Source organism: Haliotis asinina, chromosome 6 (genome assembly GCF_037392515.1).
Source record: "Haliotis asinina isolate JCU_RB_2024 chromosome 6, JCU_Hal_asi_v2, whole genome shotgun sequence".
Lineage (NCBI taxonomy): Eukaryota > Metazoa > Mollusca > Gastropoda > Lepetellida > Haliotidae > Haliotis > Haliotis asinina.
The window spans coordinates 1,756,662-1,776,946 of NC_090285.1; the positions used below are offsets into that span (position 1 = coordinate 1,756,662).

The 20,285-nt window shown below is 42.1% G+C and overlaps 1 protein-coding gene across 1 annotated transcript; it reads left to right on the plus strand.

The window, feature by feature from the left end:
- On the plus strand, positions 1 to 16,402 carry LOC137286383 (cell division cycle 5-like protein). Its single transcript, XM_067818216.1, has 19 exons — positions 1 to 160; positions 1,536 to 1,639; positions 1,927 to 2,088; positions 2,323 to 2,444; positions 2,645 to 2,741; positions 3,101 to 3,151; positions 3,375 to 3,451; positions 3,687 to 3,790; positions 4,602 to 4,681; positions 6,333 to 6,408; positions 6,834 to 6,998; positions 7,667 to 7,841; positions 7,972 to 8,093; positions 9,900 to 10,205; positions 11,867 to 12,067; positions 12,233 to 12,430; positions 12,994 to 13,077; positions 13,801 to 13,929; positions 14,649 to 16,402. Exons 1-19 carry the CDS (start codon positions 116 to 118, stop codon positions 14,742 to 14,744), a joined length of 2,394 nt encoding a protein of 797 aa, XP_067674317.1. The 5' UTR covers positions 1 to 115; the 3' UTR covers positions 14,745 to 16,402.
- The last annotated feature ends 3,883 nt before the right edge of the window (positions 16,403 to 20,285 follow it).

Here is a 20,285-nt window from a genome sequence, read left to right on the forward strand (position 1 = left end):
TGAGATCACGCGAGAATTCACGAGAGACGTTTATTCAGAAACTTCCGGTGGAAGAAGCATTGCTTTCCTTCAAGTGTTTTGTTTGTATAAGTGAAAGTACCAACACAACTTCAAGATGCCGCGTATTATGATCAAGGGTGGCGTTTGGAGGAACACAGAGGTAGGTTATTAGTGACTGCTGTGAACTTGAGTAAACGCAATTCTATAATTGTTTAAGACCGCAAAACTTCGGGTCATGTAGTCACACACTCCCTCGTAGGAAAAACGTTACAGTAGACTTTGTCAGATAGTGAATGGCATGCCAAGGACAAAATATTATGGTTATTAAACAGATATCAGGCATAATGAGAGCTGATCGTTGCTTTGTGCAGGAAGGTGCGTTCATTCCGCAGTGATATAATATCGAGTCCCGTTACCTAATATGTAAATAACTAAATTGTATTTGTAATGCCAAGGCTGTGTACACTACCCCCAGTGATCATTACATGCACATGCAAGAGGTCTAGGAAAGTCAAATCTGGAAATCCTAATAAACATTGATGAGTTACATTGACTATAGTGTTTGGGTTCATAAGTGGTAGTCAGTGTTACATCAATTTATAACACTCACAACATTGTGGTGCTGGAGCATTCATACTGTCAGGGCATTCGACATTTCTGGTTGTCAGACCAGAAAATGCCTTATCATTGCAGATTCTGTCTGGTTGTCAGACCTGAACATGTCTTAACATTACACATACTAGGTGTTTAATTCTATGAATCAATTGACCCATGAAGGTCCAGGGTGTAATAATCCTTCAGCAACCCTCTGTTCCCAATTGCACAGATCGATTCTCATGTTGTTGATCTGGTCCAGACTCGATTATTTACAGACCACCACCATATAGCTGGAACATTGCTGAGTGCTGTGTAAAACAGGATTCACTCACTCACAAATCATTTACGGGGATCTCCACATCTTATACACTGTATTAATTATGTTTTTAAGGATTGTTCCATCTAATGTACACATGAAGTTTGCAACTGCATTCCTTGATTCTTTCCACTGGGAGAACGTGGCAAAAACTCAGTCCTGACTCAAAAAAAAAAAATCAGGAAGTCACATGCAGCACAATGTATTTTATAAATACGATTCCATCATTGTTTGGTTCAGTGTTGTTTACAATATTTTGTAGGATCTATTCCTCATGAATGATGAAATCCTGAAATATGGTTAAAATGAATATACTCAGACTCGCCATTGTCACACACAGCATATGACTGTTTACACATTCAAGTTATGTGAATAAATTCATTGCTCTGGTTAAAGTGACCTATGTCAGTGACATCTTACATTTAATTTTAGGTATAGTAAAGTATTCATCTTTACAGTAACATTTTAAAAACATTTTTACACTAGTTTGACTCTGTTGCTGTTGCACCTTGAACAAATCAAATCATAAACAACAATTATAATGCCATCTCTACATTTAGAATCCTAAAACTGTAACAGCTAGTGATGAATTGTGACATTCCACCCATTTTGTTTCCAACAGGATGAAATTCTCAAGGCAGCTGTTATGAAATATGGCAAAAACCAGTGGGCTAGAATTGCATCTCTCCTGCATAGGAAGTCTGCAAAACAGTGCAAAGCTCGATGGTTTGTATTTTGTTAACATGCTATAATTATGTAACATGTTTCAATTGCTGTTGACATGTTGATAATTTTCCTGAAAATTGTGAAATGTAACTTCAGAATTAATGATGATATAAAAACATATATTATAGCTGTAACTGAATGTTGAATCATCTCACATATCTGAAATTTTAAGTAACCAGTGTGTACATCCAAAGGTGTATCCAGAGACAGGATTGAACTATATCCCCTGGATATTTGTGTAATAATCTATATCTGCATGGGATATAAACTCTGGTGTGGTGTGTTAGGTACGAGTGGCTGGACCCCAGCATCAAGAAGACAGAATGGAGTCGGGAAGAGGAGGAGAAGCTCCTCCATCTGGCAAAGTTGATGCCCACTCAGTGGAGAACCATCGCACCCATCATTGGCAGAACTGCCGCCCAGTGTCTCGAACACTATGAGTTTCTCTTGTGAGTACTAATGGCAACAATCAGAATGAACAGTAACAGAGCCTCTTGGGAAAGTGGGCATTAGATGTTTCTACTAAAATTTGGAATCTCAGTTAATGTTTCCATGAGAGATCGTAAAAGTTCACTCTTTCACTATGATTAATTTTAACTCTTTATCATATTCATGGTCCCCAAAGTATAAACTATGTGCTGACTTTGTTATTGCTAAAGTCTATTGATGTGCCTCCTTTTCAGGGACAAAGCACAGAACAGAGATGATTCTGAGGATGATCCGAGAAAACTCAAGCCAGGAGAAATTGACCCCAACCCTGAAACTAAGCCAGCACGACCTGATCCAGTGGACATGGACGAAGATGGTGAGGTTTTAAAGTGGGTCAAAACACTCATCTCACCACTTCATTCAAAACCCCTACCTGTTGAAAGCTCAGATGTAATCCAAGGGTTGGCTTTTAAGAGTAACCAATTGTTTACAAGCACTCTGGTGCGTGGAACAAACCGCCGTGGTTGGGAAGTCTCTCTGAGACAGCAGGTCTGATAGTTTAACTGCTTGTTTCAGAGCTGGAGATGTTGTCCGAGGCCCGAGCCAGACTGGCCAACACACAGGGTAAGAAGGCCAAGCGGAAAGCCCGGGAGAAGCAGCTGGAGGAAGCCAGGTATGTGCTACAGACATGACATCCAGCTCATGCATTTCCTTCTCCATTACGGGGGAGACAACTCCTCTATCTGAGCATCAGTCGAACACGCTGACATCTTGCCCGAAAGAAACTGTCTCACTGTTACAGTATACAACTGTGGTAATGAGTGGTTGTAATGTTGAAAGTTCCAAATGAAAGTCCGAAGACGTTGTTGTTACCAAGAGTAGTGTTTAATGGAGTAGATTAAACTATTACCAGACTATCAAGCAAAAATGTCCCCAAACTCAACATATTCAGCACCATATCTTTGGATAGTAGAGTATCACATTTGTCCATGTGTGTGAACAAAGCCATTACAATGTCATGTTCTGTTTTAGGAGACTAGCCGCACTACAAAAGAGGAGGGAGCTCAGAGCAGCTGGCATTGAGTAAGTCAGGATAGTCATACTGTGGCTGTGAATTCTAAACTGAGAAGCACCTTTACATCATTTAATATTATTTTTGGTGACTAATGTATCACAACTATGTCAGTTTGAAAACTCTTGTCTAGACATGTTAGATAGTGTGAATCAAAAGTTCAACATTTGACTGTATGAGTGTTACAAGAAATCGTGTTGCCTCAGGTGAGAATCAGCCGTTACTATGTTTCAGTGCAAAACAGAAGAAGAGAAAGAAGAGGGGTGTTGACTACAATGCTGAGATTCCATTTGAGAAGAAACCAGCACCTGGTAATGCCCTCTTGGCACTGGCTTGTTCCAAGTACTTCTTATCAGTCAGTTCTTTCCCCAAAACAGAAATTGTGGTATTACTGTAGGGGCCATCTCAACAGCCTAAATGTTATATGACATTACCTGTATTTTCGGAATGCTGTAGGTAGTAGACATTGTTGTCCCAATCAAGCAGGTAGTATTTCATTTTACTCAACATAGGTTTGTCCAACTAAACATTACCTGTAATATTCAGGTTTTTACGACACATCGGAGGAGCACTACAATCCCCTGGACCCTAACTACAAGAAACTGCGACAGCAGAACCTGGATGGGGAGCTCCGCAGTACCAGGGAGGAGGTGGGGGACACTTGCTTTTCAATCATTCAAACAGCAACATTTTGCTTCCATTTCTGAGAAAATGGATAAACATTATTTTGCATCGCTTTTAGCTTTCCAGTCACTGACTTGGTTGACACGTCATCAGTTCCCAGTTGCACAGATCGATGCTCATGCTGTTGATCAATGGATTGTCTGGTCCAGACTTCATTATTTACTGCCACATAGCTGGAATATTGCTGAGAGTGGTGTAAAACTAAACTCACTGTAAATAAAATCCTTTTGCCAGCAGTTGCAGAAAAGGGAAATACATTGTTAAAGTACTGTGTGTGGGTTGGACTGATCCATCTTCAATGGCTAACAACAACAGAAACCTCAATACAACATGTGACAATAAGTAACAGATTAGTTTTGAAAATTCTTGATCAAATTGCTTTGATTTTGTGTGTAAATTTGATTCCTTGTTTCCAACACTTTGTAAGCCAGGCTTTCTGTGTACAAATGTACATGTCTTCATGTTGATGTGTTTACTTGCTCCCTTTAAAAAGATATACCAGGATAGTTAAGATGTTTTGAACATTAAAATAATTATGTTAACATTAAAATTCTTTAAATTGTCTGTTAACCTTGCAAAGGTATTATTATCCTCAAACCGTAACAAATAGTGAAGTATGATCAAACGTATGTAATATAGTATGGATACAGACCTGAGTACGGTGGAGTATTGCCAGCTGTGGGTCAGTGTTTATAGTACTGGATTACCAGTTGAGCAGAGTGGTGGTCATGGAAGGCTTGTAATATGTGCACTTGTCTGTTCCTTCTTTCACTCCAGAGAGATAGAAAGAAGGACAAGCAGAGACAGAAGAAGAGGAAGGAGAACGATCTTCCTGGAGCCATCGCTGCCCAGACCAAGTAAGTCAGTCGTCAGGGTTTCAGGTTATCAGGTGTCATTTATAACATAAGTATCAGGGTGACAGTTTGTGGCAGAGATCCATCGCTGCCCAGACCAAGTAAGTCAGTCATTTATAACATAAGTATCAGGGTGACAGTATGTGGCAGAGATCCATCGCTGCCCAGACCAAGTAAGTCAGTCATTTATAACATAAGTATCAGGGTGACAGTAGGTGGCAGAGATCCATCGCTGCCCAGACCAAGTAAGTCAGTCATTTATAACATAAGTATCAGGGTGACAGTAGGTGGCAGAGATCCATCGCTGCCCAGACCAAGTAAGTCAGTCATTTATAACATAAGTATCAGGGTGACAGTATGTGGCAGAGATCCATCGCTGCCCAGACCAAGTAAGTCAGTCATTTATAACATAAGTATCAGGGTGACAGTAGGTGGCAGAGATCCATCGCTGCCCAGACCAAGTAAGTCAGTCATTTATAACATAAGTATCAGGGTGACAGTAGGTGGCAGAGATCCATCGCTGCCCAGACCAAGTAAGTCAGTCATTTATAACATAAGTATCAGGTTGACAGTATGTGGCAGAGATCCATCGCTGCCCAGACCAAGTAAGTCAGTCATTTATAACATAAGTATCAGGGTGACAGTATGTGGCAGAGATCCATCGCTGCCCAGACCAAGTAAGTCAGTCATTTATAACATAAGTATCAGGGTGACAGTTTGTGGCAGAGATCCATCGCTGCCCAGACCAAGTAAGTCAGTCATTTATAACATAAGTATCAGGGTGACAGTATGTGGCAGAGATCCATCGCTGCCCAGACCAAGTAAGTCAGTCATTTATAACATAAGTATCAGGGTGACAGTATGTGGCAGAGATCCATCGCTGCCCAGACCAAGTAAGTCAGTCATTTATAACATAAGTATCAGGGTGACAGTATGTGGCAGAGATCCATCGCTGCCCAGACCAAGTAAGTCAGTCATTTATAACATAAGTATCAGGATGACAGTATGTGGCAGAGATCCATCGCTGCCCAGACCAAGTAAGTCAGTCATTTATAACATAAGTATCAGGGTGACAGTATGTGGCAGAGATCCATCGCTGCCCAGACCAAGTAAGTCAGTCATTTATAACATAAGTATCAGGGTGACAGTAGGTGGCAGAGATCCATCGCTGCCCAGACCAAGTAAGTCAGTCATTTATAACATAAGTATCAGGGTGACAGTATGTGGCAGAGATCCATCGCTGCCCAGACCAAGTAAGTCAGTCATTTATAACATAAGTATCAGGATGGCAGTATGTGGCAGAGATCCATCGCTGCCCAGACCAAGTAAGTCAGTCATTTATAACATAAGTATCAGGGTGACAGTAGGTGGCAGAGATCCATCGCTGCCCAGACCAAGTAAGTCAGTCATTTATAACATAAGTATCAGGGTGACAGTATGTGGCAGAGATCCATCGCTGCCCAGACCAAGTAAGTCAGTCATTTATAACATAAGTATCAGGGTGACAGTATGTGGCAGAGATCCATCGCTGCCCAGACCAAGTAAGTCAGTCATTTATAACATAAGTATCAGGGTGACAGTTTGTGGCAGAGATTCAGCTGATGTATTACGGCTACAGGCAGTGCGTGATGATCACACGGCATTATTGTTCCAGTTTCACAGAGCCCGTCAAGAAGAGGAGCAAGCTGGTGCTTCCTGCTCCACAGATCTCTGATGCCGAGCTTGAAGAGGTCAGTGGGTTTTGTCAATATATTTTATAGAATAGCACGTTCAGTGATTATGCATAGTTTCTAGTCAAATGGCCTGGTAGCTGAACTTACTGTGTATGTTGAGTAGAATAATGGTTTCTGTTCAGATTTGGAATTACTGAGACTGTCATTTTTTGGTCCAAGCATGGTGGGCCAATAGTTAATGTGTTCATCTGATTACAAGATGGGTTTGTGTACAGGTGGTGAAGGTGGGCCAGTGGTTAATGTGCTCATCTGTCCATTGTAAAAGATGGGTTTGATTCTATGTACAGGTGGTGAAGAGGGGCTACTATTTAATGTGTTCGTCCTTTCAGTGTACACAGTGGGTTTGACTCTGTGTAAATATGAGCCAGTGGTTAATGTTTTCATCTGTCCAGTGTACTAGATGGGTTTGATTCTGTGTACAGGTGGTGAAGGTGGGTCAGGCTAGTGAGTATGCCCGGCAGCAGGCGGAGGATGCATCAAGAGGGGACACTGCCTCTAAGGGACTGCTTCAGGACTACAACGCTACTCCTAACGCTGTCAATCTCCGAACTCCTCGCACACCCGCTGCTCAAGACACAATATTACAGGTAAATGAAAAACAAAATCATATCACTCTCCTGTCTTGCTTTCTCACCTCATCACCTTGTCTCATTACCTCACTTCACCTTACCCACCTCATCTTGACCTCAACCTCTCACCTCATCTTACCTCACAACGTCTAACGCTCTCATCACATCTCTCTCACTTCCCTCATCTCACTCTCTCACCTACCTCACATTACTCCCTCACCTCACCTCATCTCACTCACTATCACTCTCACTTACCTCTCTTCACCTCACTCTCTCACGTCACTCTCACCTTTCTTCACTCTCGCTCACCTCATCTCACTCTCACATCTTTCTCTCACTCACCCCATCTTTCTCTCTCACCTCAACCTTATCTCATCTTACCTCACTCCCACCTCACCTCACTTCATCTCACCCCACCTTACCTTTACTTATCTCATCTCACCTTTCCCACCTCATTTCACCTCACCACATCTCTCTCTCACTCACGTAATCTCACCTCACATCACCTCACTCTCTCACATCTTACTCTCTCATTTGACCTCACCGCATCTCACTCACCTCGTGTCATTCACTCCAGCTGCACATCATTCACTTGGGTGTTGTTCTCTCTCACAACCATGTCCCATTCTCACTCCGCCTGTCTCCATTTCTTCCATGACGCCATCAAGCATTGCCTGATGTTGCAGGAAGCCCAGAATATCATGGCACTGACTAACGTGGACACTCCACTGAAGGGGGGACTCAACACCCCCATACACAACAGTGACTTCAGTGGCATCACCCCCAAACACCAGACCTCCCAGACACCCAACACCGTCCTGGGCACACCATTCAGAACACCGGGCCAGGTTGGGGAAGGAGGTACGTGATGCAGGTAGTCTCTCATATACCACCATGGGAAATGTATACCCTGTATTCCACCTGTGCAATATTGAATTTGTATGTATTTCATCCCCTATCTTTAATAAGACTGTATAATTCCATTGGTCAGGTATCACCCCAAGGACCGGCTTAATGCCCCGTGGAACACCACAAGGCACGCCGATGAGGGATAGACTGAACATCAATCAGTTGGATGAGGAAGAAGCCGCTCAGTATGACAAATTCTACCAGGTACAGACGCATTAACTGTCATCAATACGTATGGCTGTCAAACTCAAACCAGTGTTTCTAGAATTGTAAATATTTCTTGAAGGTCTGTCCCAGATTCCCAGGACCAGACATATCCCATGACTTGACTGGACATTGGTAGACAGATTTGTTTGTCCTCCATGCTGTCAACTACTAGAATGCTCTGTGCAAACTGTTGCTGGTTCACCATCGATAAACTCTGCATGAAGCAGGTGATGATGGCAGTGAAGTAACCCTGACTGTCCAGGCTGGAACTAGTAGTCAAAGGAAAGAGGTCACACCAATGCACATCATATCTCATTTGCATAGATCATGCTCCTAATGGCAGTTGCTGGATTGTGTGTTAGACATCAGTATTTATTGTCGTCCCTCTCATGGATGACTAACTGCTAAGTGTTGGAGAAAATATGCCTCCAATGTAAAGTGTGGAGCTGACCCCGATGGTTTTACATTGTCTACCAAAACCAAGGAGAAGTGTTTTCTCTAACATATATCCCGTCAGTGATGTATAATTAAAATGTAGATGATCATTTAATGAAGCTACATAACAATAACTGAAGCGCGCATAAAAGACATGTAATAACCATAACTATAAGTAGATAATTTAACCCCATCACCTTCGTCGGCCCAGTGGCCGTGCGGTAGAGTGTCTGCCTACGAATATGAGACTTGGGGTTCCAATCTCATTTGGGAAAACATTTGAGCTTTGGGATTAATTATGAACGATATTTTCCAATTGATTTCAAACACTCATGTATCATTATCTCCCCGGCATGTAATGAGGATATAGTCGACACCTCGTCCTTCTGTCCGTAATTATTTTTTTTCTTGATAGACATAATAATCTCAACCTACAGTTGTGCCTTTTGCTATTTACAGAGTTCGGGCATTTTTATCTTATTTTTTTTTTCATGGAACATTTTGGTGTTAGTCTAATGGTGGGGTGGGTTTCGTTTCCGGAGCAGAACTCAAAAAACGTTCAATATTTTTCTGCAAAATTTGGTAGATATATCAATCAGAACCTAATGTGGTGCCTTTTGCTATGTACAGGTGTCTGTGATTTATTATTTTCTTGATTTCCATGGAAATGTTTTTCAGACTTAGTCTCAAAAGTGAGAGGTGTGTTTCGTTTCCGGAGCAGAACTCAAATACTTCTTAATATCTGTCAGTAAAACTTAGTAAATATGTGTGGCAGACCCCAGAGTGGTGCCTTTTGGTATTTACAGGTTTTTGTGATTTATTATTTTCTGGGTTCCATGGACACGTTTCGGACTTGATGGGATGGGCATCATTTCTGGAGCACAACTCAAAACCATTTCATATCTTTCAACAGTTCTTGGCAGATATATGAGACAGATCTTGAAATGGTGACTTTTGCTTATTACAGAAATACTGCATTTATATTTTTTATGAATTCCAATAAAACGATTCAAACTTATTCAAAAAAATCATGAAGTAACTGTCAGATGATTTGTCCTGTCAAACGTGGGGGCTGGGGGGATATGTCATCTTCTGATGACTCTTGTTTGAATGTTGATGTTCATATAAAGTTATGAAAAGTAATACCTGGGAAGCGGTCTTTCTAGGGAAAAGTAAAACCTGTCCCTCCAAAACAAAAACCTCAAATGTGGTTATTATGGGAAAACAAGAGATGACCTAATATATAGTGAGAGGAACACTTCAAGTTTATATGTGTGCTGTTAAACAGCAAGCAAATGCAAAACAAGCACTATTGATGACAACATTTCAACCAGTACCAACAACTGAAATGTTGCGTTTCACTTTTAGAGAGATATGAAGGAACAGTTGAGACGGGGGCTGGCTGGACTACCGGCACCGAAGAATGACTATGAGATTGTTGTCCCAGAAGATGAGCTACAGGGCAGTGAGGAAACATCGGCTATAGACAATCACATTGAGGACCAAGCCGACATTGACAACCGAACCGAGCTGGAGATTCAGCAGCGCCGTCTGGAGGAACTGAAGCTGAGATCACAGTCTGTGCAGAGAGACCTTCCAAGACCCAGTGATGTCAACTCTAGTATACTGAGAGTTGTTGGTCCAGGAGATCCACCTCTTAGTGAACTGCAGAAGGTGAGTGAGGTATCTTGTGTTATCACCATCAGTGTAATTACTGTCCTGACATCCACCTTTCTCGGTGACCTGCTACTCCCCCAGAGGTATTGAATCTACTCTGCAACTAGTACCAGAGGTATTGAATCAGCACTGCCCGAGGTATTGATTGTAATCTGCCAAAGGTATTGAATTTGCTGTGTGCAGTTTTAAAGTATCATCCCAATTGTGTAAAGAAAACAGTGTCAAATTGTTAAGATGCAGAAATCTGTGAATAATCAATATGTAAATCACATGTTCAAATGGCCAGTGTAGTAGGCCGTTTCTTTCCCATTCTAAGTAATCTTACTCTTAGCCTCAGTGTGTTTCGTTACACTCCTACACTAGGTCTAACCAAACCTAGTAGGAGGTTGCATCAGGTAACCTATGAGATTGACCAATCAGAGAACAGCTTACTAAAGTACAAAAGTGGACATACTTTTGGAACTTTTACCCATGCAAATGTTTGTACCCAAATGATTCTGAACGCTATTTTCCCTACGATCGCTTCTGGGTAATACACATGGAGCACGCCACAACACTGAATAAACAGTCGCTGAAAATAGTGTTTTGGCAGTGTTCAAGGATGTCAGCTTGCGGAAATATTAGCTAATAATAACCATGACAACAGAAACCAAAACGTGTATATACTGCAGGTCAAATATCAGTGTTATATGCAGATTTTCGTTTGTTGAGAGATCATTGTTAGTGACTGGTGTAAGTCCCACCAAACCCTGAACAGTAGCCATTGCCTCATTAGTTAAATCCGTTTAGCCATCTCGCATATGATTGGATGGTCATACTCGACTCATAGGTCGCTCAAAGGTTACCTGACGCTGGCCTAGCTTGGCCACTTCTTCCCCACCTTTGCTTTTACATAAACAATGGCAGACTCTGGCCTAGCTTGGCCACTTATTCCCCATCTTTGCTTTAGTAGGGTATAATCCAAGTACACTCTCAGTCGCATAGCTGATTACTAAAAGGATTATTAATCACAATGGACCAGTATCTTTCACATTAGAGCATTTTGGTTCTAATTGGTCAGTACAGTAGGGTAGTATCGTACATGTTCTTTATAGTAAATCAATATCTTACTAACTCTACAATTTAGAAGGACAATTTCCTACTAATTGTTCAGTACAAAAGGGTGTCATCCAAGTATACTGTATCAAATTGTTGAAAATTGTAGCACCTTACCCAGATAAACGTTCTTTATGTAAAGGAGAAAACACACCTCCGGGGTTTGGTAGACAATGTAAAACTGGAGGTATCCTGACCCCAATGGTTTTACATTGTCTACCAAAACCTCGGAGACGTGCTGTCTCTAACATATATACCGTCAATGATGGGTAATTACAGTGTAGATGATAATTTAATGAAGCTACATAACAATGACTGAAGCGCGTATAAAATCAATTCAGTGACAGTAACTATAAGTAGATAATTTAACCCCACCACTTTTGTTGGCCTAGACAAAATTTCTCCGGGGAAGATTAAGCCTAGAGGGTAGGGGAGTTTGGCCTAGGCTGGAGTTTCCCCATGGAAGGTCTGGCCCAGAGGAAAGTTTGTCTTGACAATCTCACACGTCCTAATTTTGGACTTGTTAGCCATTGTATAACTTGAAGTCACTGACTCTACCCCAGGCCGAGGAACTGATCAAACGAGAGATGATCATTATGCTACACTATGACGCCGTCTACAGCCCCACCCTAGCACAGCTGGGCATCACCCCTGGCTCCAAGAAGCCTGTGCCGAGCCAGAAGAGTATCGTGAACCAGGCTCAGCATCTGGCCTTTCTGGAACAGCATTCTTACGACACATTCTCTGAGGAGGATCTACATGACGTAAGTGTCTGCTTGGCGAGGTCTCCATGTTGTTGTAAGCAGATGTCCTTGTAATGTGTGCCCGTTGTTGTTTCCTCCATCACATATATAAAGGCCCCTGTCTTAATACATTCAGATTTGATTTTATTTATTCATACGTCTTTTGATGATGTTATATCTTTTTAGGCAAGAGCGTTGATGAAACAGGAGATGGAGGTTGTGAAGGATGGTATGGGTCACGGAGAACTGTCCCTGGAGGCGTTCTCCCAAGTGTGGGACGAGTGCTACTCTCAGGTGCTGTTCCTGCCTTCACAGGGTCGCTACACCAGGGCCAACTTAGCCAGCAAGAAGGACAGGATTGACTCGCTGGACAAACGCCTGGAGGTGGGTGGGACTTGGCAACTTTTTAACCCATAGGGCTCCTGGTCCTGTGTTTAACACAAAACAACAATGGTTGCAGAGAGTCACTGTACTGGAACTTTGACAGCTGACATTTCCTGTGTTTGTGTCAGTTAGATGAGGGGAGATGGAGTAGCCGCATGGATAAAGCATTTGCACGTCACGTCCAAGACCAAAGTGCAAACCATCTCATTGATGCAATGTGTAAAGCCCATTTCTAGCGTTTCTATTATCTCCCCCACTCCCGTCATATTGCTGGATTATTGCTAGAAGTGGTGTAGAACTAAACTTCACACACTTACTCATTCTGGTAGATGTTGTCTTTCTAGTTTTTTGGTAATAGAAATGTAACCATGGTTTTTATTGTTGTGCATTACGATATTAGACTTTTCTGTAGAGTCTCAACATAGGTCAGTGATGTGCTGTACTACACTAACATTAAGTTTGACACTGTTCACACACACTGAGTAATCCAGAATGCAGTGTTAACTCTTATCATCTCACAATGATATGTGTCAGTATATAATTACACGTAACCTTGTCTCCAGGCCAACAGAGGACATATGACAAAAGATGCAAAGCAAGCTGCCAAGCTGGAGAAGAAGCTGAAGATATTGCTGGGAGGCTACCAGGTCAGTATAGACTGCACATGGATGGTCGCTTTGTAACTGTGCTGAATGGGCTCAACATTTGGGTATATTCATTAATGACTATTTCTTTAATCTGTCATAGACAGACTTATCTGAAGTAGGATAAAGTATGAAATAGGGGACCATAGGGACTTGTACATAGAATTGGGACTCGTACATAGAATAAGGGGACCATAGGGACTCAGACGTAAAGTAAGGGGACCATGGGGACTCACTAATAGAATAAGGGGATCATAGGGACTTGTACATAGAATTGGGACTTGTACATAGAATAAGGGGACATTAGGGACTCCTACAAAGGGATGGGACTTGTACATAGAGTAAGGGGACAATAGGGACTCACACATAGAATAAGGGGACCATAGGGACTCACACACACAATAAGGGCACCATAGGGACTCAGGCATACAATAAGGCGACCATAGGCACTCACACATACAATAAGGGGACCATAGGGACTCACACATACAATAAGGGGACCATAGAGACTCACACACACAATAAGGGGACCATAGGGAGTCATACATAGAACCTTGGGACCAAAGAGACTGGTACATAGAAGCTGGGGAGCAAAGGGACTCACACATTGAATATGAGAACCAACACCACAAAAGCCCTAACTGTAAATGATCTGAGTTTTAAATGTGTTGTGTGTTGTGTGTATGAACAGCACATGTTGATACCTGTTATCTGATATTGTTGCAGTCACGGTCACAAGCTCTGGTGAAGCAGCTGCATGATGTTTATGAACAGATTGAGCAGACATTTGTTGAGCTGAAAACATTTGAAAACCTCCGTCAACATGAGATTGGAGCCATTCCTAAACGCATGGAGGTAAAGATTTCTGTGCATCTGTAGAGTATTTGGCACATTTCTTACCCACAGGACAGCCGGATGATCCACATTGCTGGTGTCTCTGACTTTGTGACTATAAACCAGACTCACTGACTGTTGTATGGCACAAGGAATTGATTTAGTTGCTCAATTTCTTTAAGTACATTGTGAAGGCTTTCGTTCTTTGTCACTTCATAGACCTGGGTTCCTATTTGGATCAAATGTTGGAGGCCTGTTTCTCGTGTTCCTACCATATAATATTGCTGGAGTTTTGCTGTATGTGATGGAAACCTAACTCAATCACTGTGGGCATGGCTGCAAGATTGGTGAGCCATGTTCTGTCACTTGTATGATGTGATGGAGGTGGTTTCATATTTCTGCAGACACATAAGCCATCAGATGACTTGTATGATCAATTGTTGAACTATGTAATGTACCTCTGTGTCGCCTACAACTACATGCTGAGTGAGTGTGCAGTAGCCACAGCAGCCTTTCAAGATTCTTGCCATTATATGGCATCGCAACTCAATCGTGGAGGGTTTTTCTTTTAGTTAAGTGATTCAGTGATTGTGTGAAACATATATATCACTTGGCAGTTTCAGTTATATGAAAGATGCAAACTGGCAGGAGCTCTGCTGAAGCAGCTGCATGTTAGTGTCAGTTACAACTTAAGTCTCAGTAACAACTTATTACAATTAAATATTGATTATCTGTTTCAGTCCTTGACAGAAGACGTTCAGCGACAGACAGAGAGAGAACGTGAGCTACAGAAGCGATATGGTGAACTCCAGCATCGGCGAGACATTATCTATTAGTGGGTTGGATGTATGTGTGCAGGATTTGCTGGGACATTGATATCAAATACAGTGTGTTTTGGCATCTAAGTGCTGCAATTAGATGTTAAAAATCCTTAGGTTTCCAGAAACCTAGGGACCTGGGTTCAAATTCCAGTTGACATGTTTTATGTTTCTGGGTTTATCTGCTCCATATACTGCAAAAAAATCTGATACCTGCGTCACCCACATGACCAGCCAGCACACTGTGACATAACTGAAATATTGTTGTCAGTGGGTTATGACTCATTCACTCACTCACAGACTGGACAAGTACACTGTTCAAGCTGACTGTAGTGTTGTCAGGTCATGGAAGGTTTTTACATCTGGCATCAAACATGAGCACGGACAGAGCAGCTGATGTCCTCACCTCACGTACATGTACATAATCAAAGCTGTCTATGGTCTATTGTGTGTTTGAATCCCAACTCCTTTTAACTAGAAAAGGTTTGGGTTTTAACAGTTTTGTGTTATCAACTGACTTATGTTCTACTGATCTCAAACTTCCCTGCTAAGGTTAATAAAGCACTATCCAGTAGGAGATCCAGGTTGGTGTCGGTCGTAGGCATCCTTTGCTTGTCAAGCAAGGTGACTTATTGGGCTGGGTGTTGTACAAAACAACCTTAGCACAAAGACTACCTTAGTCTGTGTTGAGGTGTGGGAGTTACAGTCAGCTCAGCATTACGATCGCTTCGTGCAGTGGCCCTCAGGATTGTTAAGGTGGCTGGGTTCATTTCAGGGCCTCATGGACCGAGCACACAGGAGAGTCAGTACTGGGGTAGCAATACAGCTGATCAGTGGATGGGTTTGGCCGACCACATGTTTTACAGGCCACCATCATATACCCAGAATATTGTGAATTTCAATGAAAGAAATATGCTTTTGAATTGTTTAGATGTTTTGTTCATAAGTTTACCCACTCCGAAATTGACTTACACCTCATGCATGTGAAACTAATAACTAGGCTATTGGGTGCCACCAGTGCAAATAAGAAAGCAACTTCCTGGTATTGTGAAGTAGTATATTTAGTATTACACAATCAGTTAGGCATCAGAAAGTTGCTAAAAAAATTATTGCTCACTTAAACAGACGTCCCATTGCATCACCAAGAAAATGTCGAATAGTTGGACACGTGTGGAAGAAAATATATATGTGTAGCTTATGAGAACATCTCTTGAAGACCTGTATGGTATGACCTGTATGATACAACCTGTATGGTATGGCCTGTATGGTATGACCTGTGTAGTACGACCTGTATGGTACAACCTGTATTGTATGACCTGTAGGGTACGACCTGTGTTGTACAACGTGTATGGTACGACCTGTATAGTACGACCTTTCTGGTACGACCTGTATGGTAGGACCTGTATTGTATAACCTGTATGGTACGACCTGTATTGTAGGACCTGTATGGTATGACCACATTAGTTAATGTTAATGGAGTAGATGAAGCACATCTGTGTTGTTAAGTACACAGTCTTGGTATCTGATTTGATGGATGCTGCCATGCTCCATAGTCATGAATGAATTGATCTGTAAAGGAACCAGTGTGCACGTGGCTGTCATTCTGTTATTTCTCACTGTCATGTTTAGGAAAATGTCATAATTTTATCATTCATTTAATAAATGTCAACTATCTATGTCTTCAGTATTGTGTAGAACATTCCTGGACCAGGTGTTGGTGCCAAGGTTACTTAGTATAGGAGAAAACACTTCTCCTCGGTTTTGGTAGACAATGCAAAACAGGAGGAGGGATTTCCGACCACGATGGTTTTACATTGCCCACCAAAACCCGAGAAGTGTTTTCTCTAACCGTCAATGATGGGTAATTACAATGAAGATGATCATTTAATGAAGTTATATAGCAAAAACTGAAGCGTAAGTAAATCAACTTAGAGACAATACCAATATCTAGATTATCCAAACCACCATCTTCCCTGCTAGAGTCTACAAGTGCCTACAAGTCTGGAAGTTGCAATTCCAATCTTCCTTGGAAAACTATTTGCACTTAGAACTTATTCTTGAACGATATTTTCCAATTGATTTCAAGCACATATCATTGGAATGTTGATGTTCATACAGGGGGTAGGAAAAGATAAATACAAAAAAGTAAAACCTGGGAAGAGGTCTTACTAACAAGACAAACACCACAAATGCGGTTATACTGGGAAAACAAGAGGTGATCTAATATATTGTGAAAAGCACAGTTCAGGTTTATGTAGTTTGTTCAAACTTCACAGAGTACAAGGGTGGAACATTCTGTTTTCCGATTGAGAGTCCTGATTACAGATTGAAGTTGGCCCCAAACAATAGTCACTTAAATATCCATACAGCTGGAATATTGCTGAGTGAGGCTTTATACAACAAACAAATTACTTTAGGCCACACACATCCTTTCTACTCAGTGCAGTATGGAGAAGTGCTGAGGTCAGGGCCCCGTTTCACAAAACTCTCGTAAGCCTAAGATCTCGTAACTTTTCTCGTAGCATTTGCACCTCCTATGTTACAGTATGCCAGGAACGAGAGCTACGAGAAAAGTTACGACATCTTAGGCTTACGAGAGTTTTGTGAAACAGGGCCCTGGAATATGTCTCTGGACCATGCCCGCCATGACTCACCTCCGGGAACTCAGCAGGTGGAGAACTATACATGTAGTTTGCTTCAGTCAGGCACCATACTGAATGAGGATGCTCGTCAACGTCTCTCCGGGGTAACGTGCCCTGTGACCCTTACGGCAAGTCTCTGTTAGCTAAACAACCAAGTTAAGAACCTCCTTGTTTCTGGCCACAAGCATGTGACGACCCCACCTTAAGACTGATGGATTTGAACCACGCATGAAAAGTAAAGCCTGGGAAGGGGTCTTACTAACAAGACAAACACCTCCAATGCGGTTATTCTGGGAAAACAAAAAAGTGACCTAATACATTGTGAGAAGCACACTTCAGCTTTACGTAGTATGTTCAAACCCCACCTTTGCCTAGTGCAGCGTTTCTGAATGTTTCCGCCATCTCTGGGTTCTTCTCAAAGAGGAGTATTTTGATGGCTATTTCTCTATGACGGCACTTTCTTTGGGCATTGTGATGAGACAAACCAGTGATTACGAGAAAGTAGAGCAAAGTATCTTCTTTTTCGTTATTTAATGTCAATGTTAACATATACTGAGTACACTTGAAAATGCACCACTTCCAAAAAGTCAATATTTAAGTTCAGATGAACTTCAGTATAATTTTTATGCAACAGCACTACGGTGACGTCAACCGACACGCCAGGTGCAAGAAATGCGAGAATTTCATGTTAACTGTAACGCTAGGCAAGTTTTCGCAAAAACGCAACATTTTTCACGAACACTACGGGAAAAATGCATTTCACTCTGAATTTGTGCACACATTGCCTTTAAAAGCATGTGAATCCGAATAACATTACTTCTTCTCTGACACATGCGAAACGCCGACACGATGCCGCGACTTACAGCGCCTGGACGGGAACGTGCCATAGGCATGCTTCAAAATGGCGCCAGCACCAGGGGAATTGCCAGACGACTACACTACGCAAGCACATCGATCGCAAGACTCCATCAATGGTTTCTACCAACGGGGAGCACTCGGGACCGCCCTCGACCGGGTCAACAACTTGGCGCGTCAGGACCGTCAGATCGCACGGGAACATGTCCGAGACCTAACACTACCAGCAACAAGAACGGCTGCTCAAGTCCAAGGACGACGTGGATTCATTCACCCCCAACACCGTACGGAACCGTCTGCGAGCTGCAGGCCTGCGTGCACGACGTTCTTATTTCGGCCCCATATTGACGGATCGTCACCGAAACCAGCGTCTACAGTTGGCAAACAGGCACCAGAAGTGACGACTACGACAATGGCACGGTGTCATCTTTTCTGACGAGTCACGATTTCACTTAAAGGTCACATGCAACGTAAAACACAACTTTGCAGATTCTGGTACCTTCCGGTATGCACTTACCGAAACAAATCATACAAAATGCCAATTCAACCTATAAAGTTGAAAAAAACGCGATGAAAAAAAAGCCCTCGAAATCGGAGTTCAAACGTTTCACTAAATTCCCCCCAGCGCTGGGGGAAAAACTGGTTTCAACAGCTGTGCTGCGCTGCGTCCATAACGCATGCGCAGTGAATAGGTTCACAACAGGACAACATCCGAGAAATTGAGGTTGCCCTTGTTCAGGAGTGAAATGCTATCCCTCAGAACACAATCCAGAGACTGATCAACTCCATACGACGACGATGCACCGCATGTGTCAATGCAAATGGCGGTCACACCCGTTATTGACTTTCCTGTTGGACCCCTACACCAGTTAACCCTCTCTCGCGCATTAACATTATCGTGAATGAAATTTAATGATGTTTACATGTTTTCTTAAATCCTTCATTATCTCAAATGCATCCTAAGTATATACTTCACATATGAATCCGTGGAGTTATTCCAGATTTCGTGAGTGGTGCGTTTTCATATGGACTGAGTATATTATCCGCTACAGCCAATTCAGTGTTAGCACTTTGTTATCAAGCGTGGTGTGCAGGTCTGTCTATGTTATGCGGAAGTAAAAAAATTAAACTTGGCATTTTAGTTGTCCAAAATACAATGTTAGAAATCTGATATCTAAATGTACTTGCTGAAGAAAGAAAAACAAAAAAGGACAGAAAAATGCCTCTGACACCGCTCACCATGTCGACTAGGACTTTCTCTCGTTTTCCTGGCCAGGCATGCGCTAAAGAAAGTGAAGCATAGCATGTAGGGTAGTGTCAACGTCGATGTAAACTCAGTATTAGAAATTGTCAAACGCGACAACGCGAGGTTATAATTTGCAAGACTGGTTCATTTGAATAATCATCTTCTGTTGTTCATCATCGAAATCAAGGTTTAAAGTGTTTTATGTAACTCCGGTGCAGGGTTCTAGAATGCTCCTTTTGTCTTCTGTTTGACTGCAACCATTATCAGAGGTAAGCTGTTGACAGTTACATTGTAAGAGGATTACTGAAGTGCGACCATCCCTTACAACAGGAGTGAGCTGCAGCGCCAGTCGACATTCATTTCCCAAATGTTGGTCAACTATGGCGATGAAACCAGTACCTCCTATATTCCACTGCCACACTAAACGTTCTCGTGACATTTTCTGTCTGAATCATATTTTATTCTTACATTAAGTTTCTTTTTAACATAAATGTTCGGGAACAATCTAAGAAAATGGTATTATTTCAATTGCTAACTTGCTAGGATATGTATATGTCGTGAAATACATAACGAAACCATTTTTACAACATAAGCAAGTATAAGGTTCCAGTTGATACAGTAGCCATTTTGATAGGGTATTGTATAAGTGATATGATAAATCAGATTTACAAGCATAACGCTGGGATAACCCAGAAATGAATGGCGGTGAATGGCCAGATGACCAACCCGTGGCATATGAATGTGTCCAGCAATGACGTCCATGGGTCAACAGGAATACTGTCAGGGTAGTGGCGCCAGGCTGATCATAAGAATGGC

What these genes read in the sequence shown, in the direction of transcription:
- LOC137286383 (XM_067818216.1), top strand. Translation starts at nt 116, where the DNA reads ATGCCGCGTATTATGATCAAGGGTGGCGTTTGGAGGAACACAGAG. An exon ending in CTCAGAGCAGCTGGCATTGA is followed by an intron (nt 3,152 to 3,374) that starts GTAAGTCAGGAT and finishes ACTATGTTTCAG; the next exon opens with TGCAAAACAGAAGAAGAGAA. An exon ending in GCCATCGCTGCCCAGACCAA is followed by an intron (nt 4,682 to 6,332) that starts GTAAGTCAGTCG and finishes TTATTGTTCCAG; the next exon opens with TTTCACAGAGCCCGTCAAGA.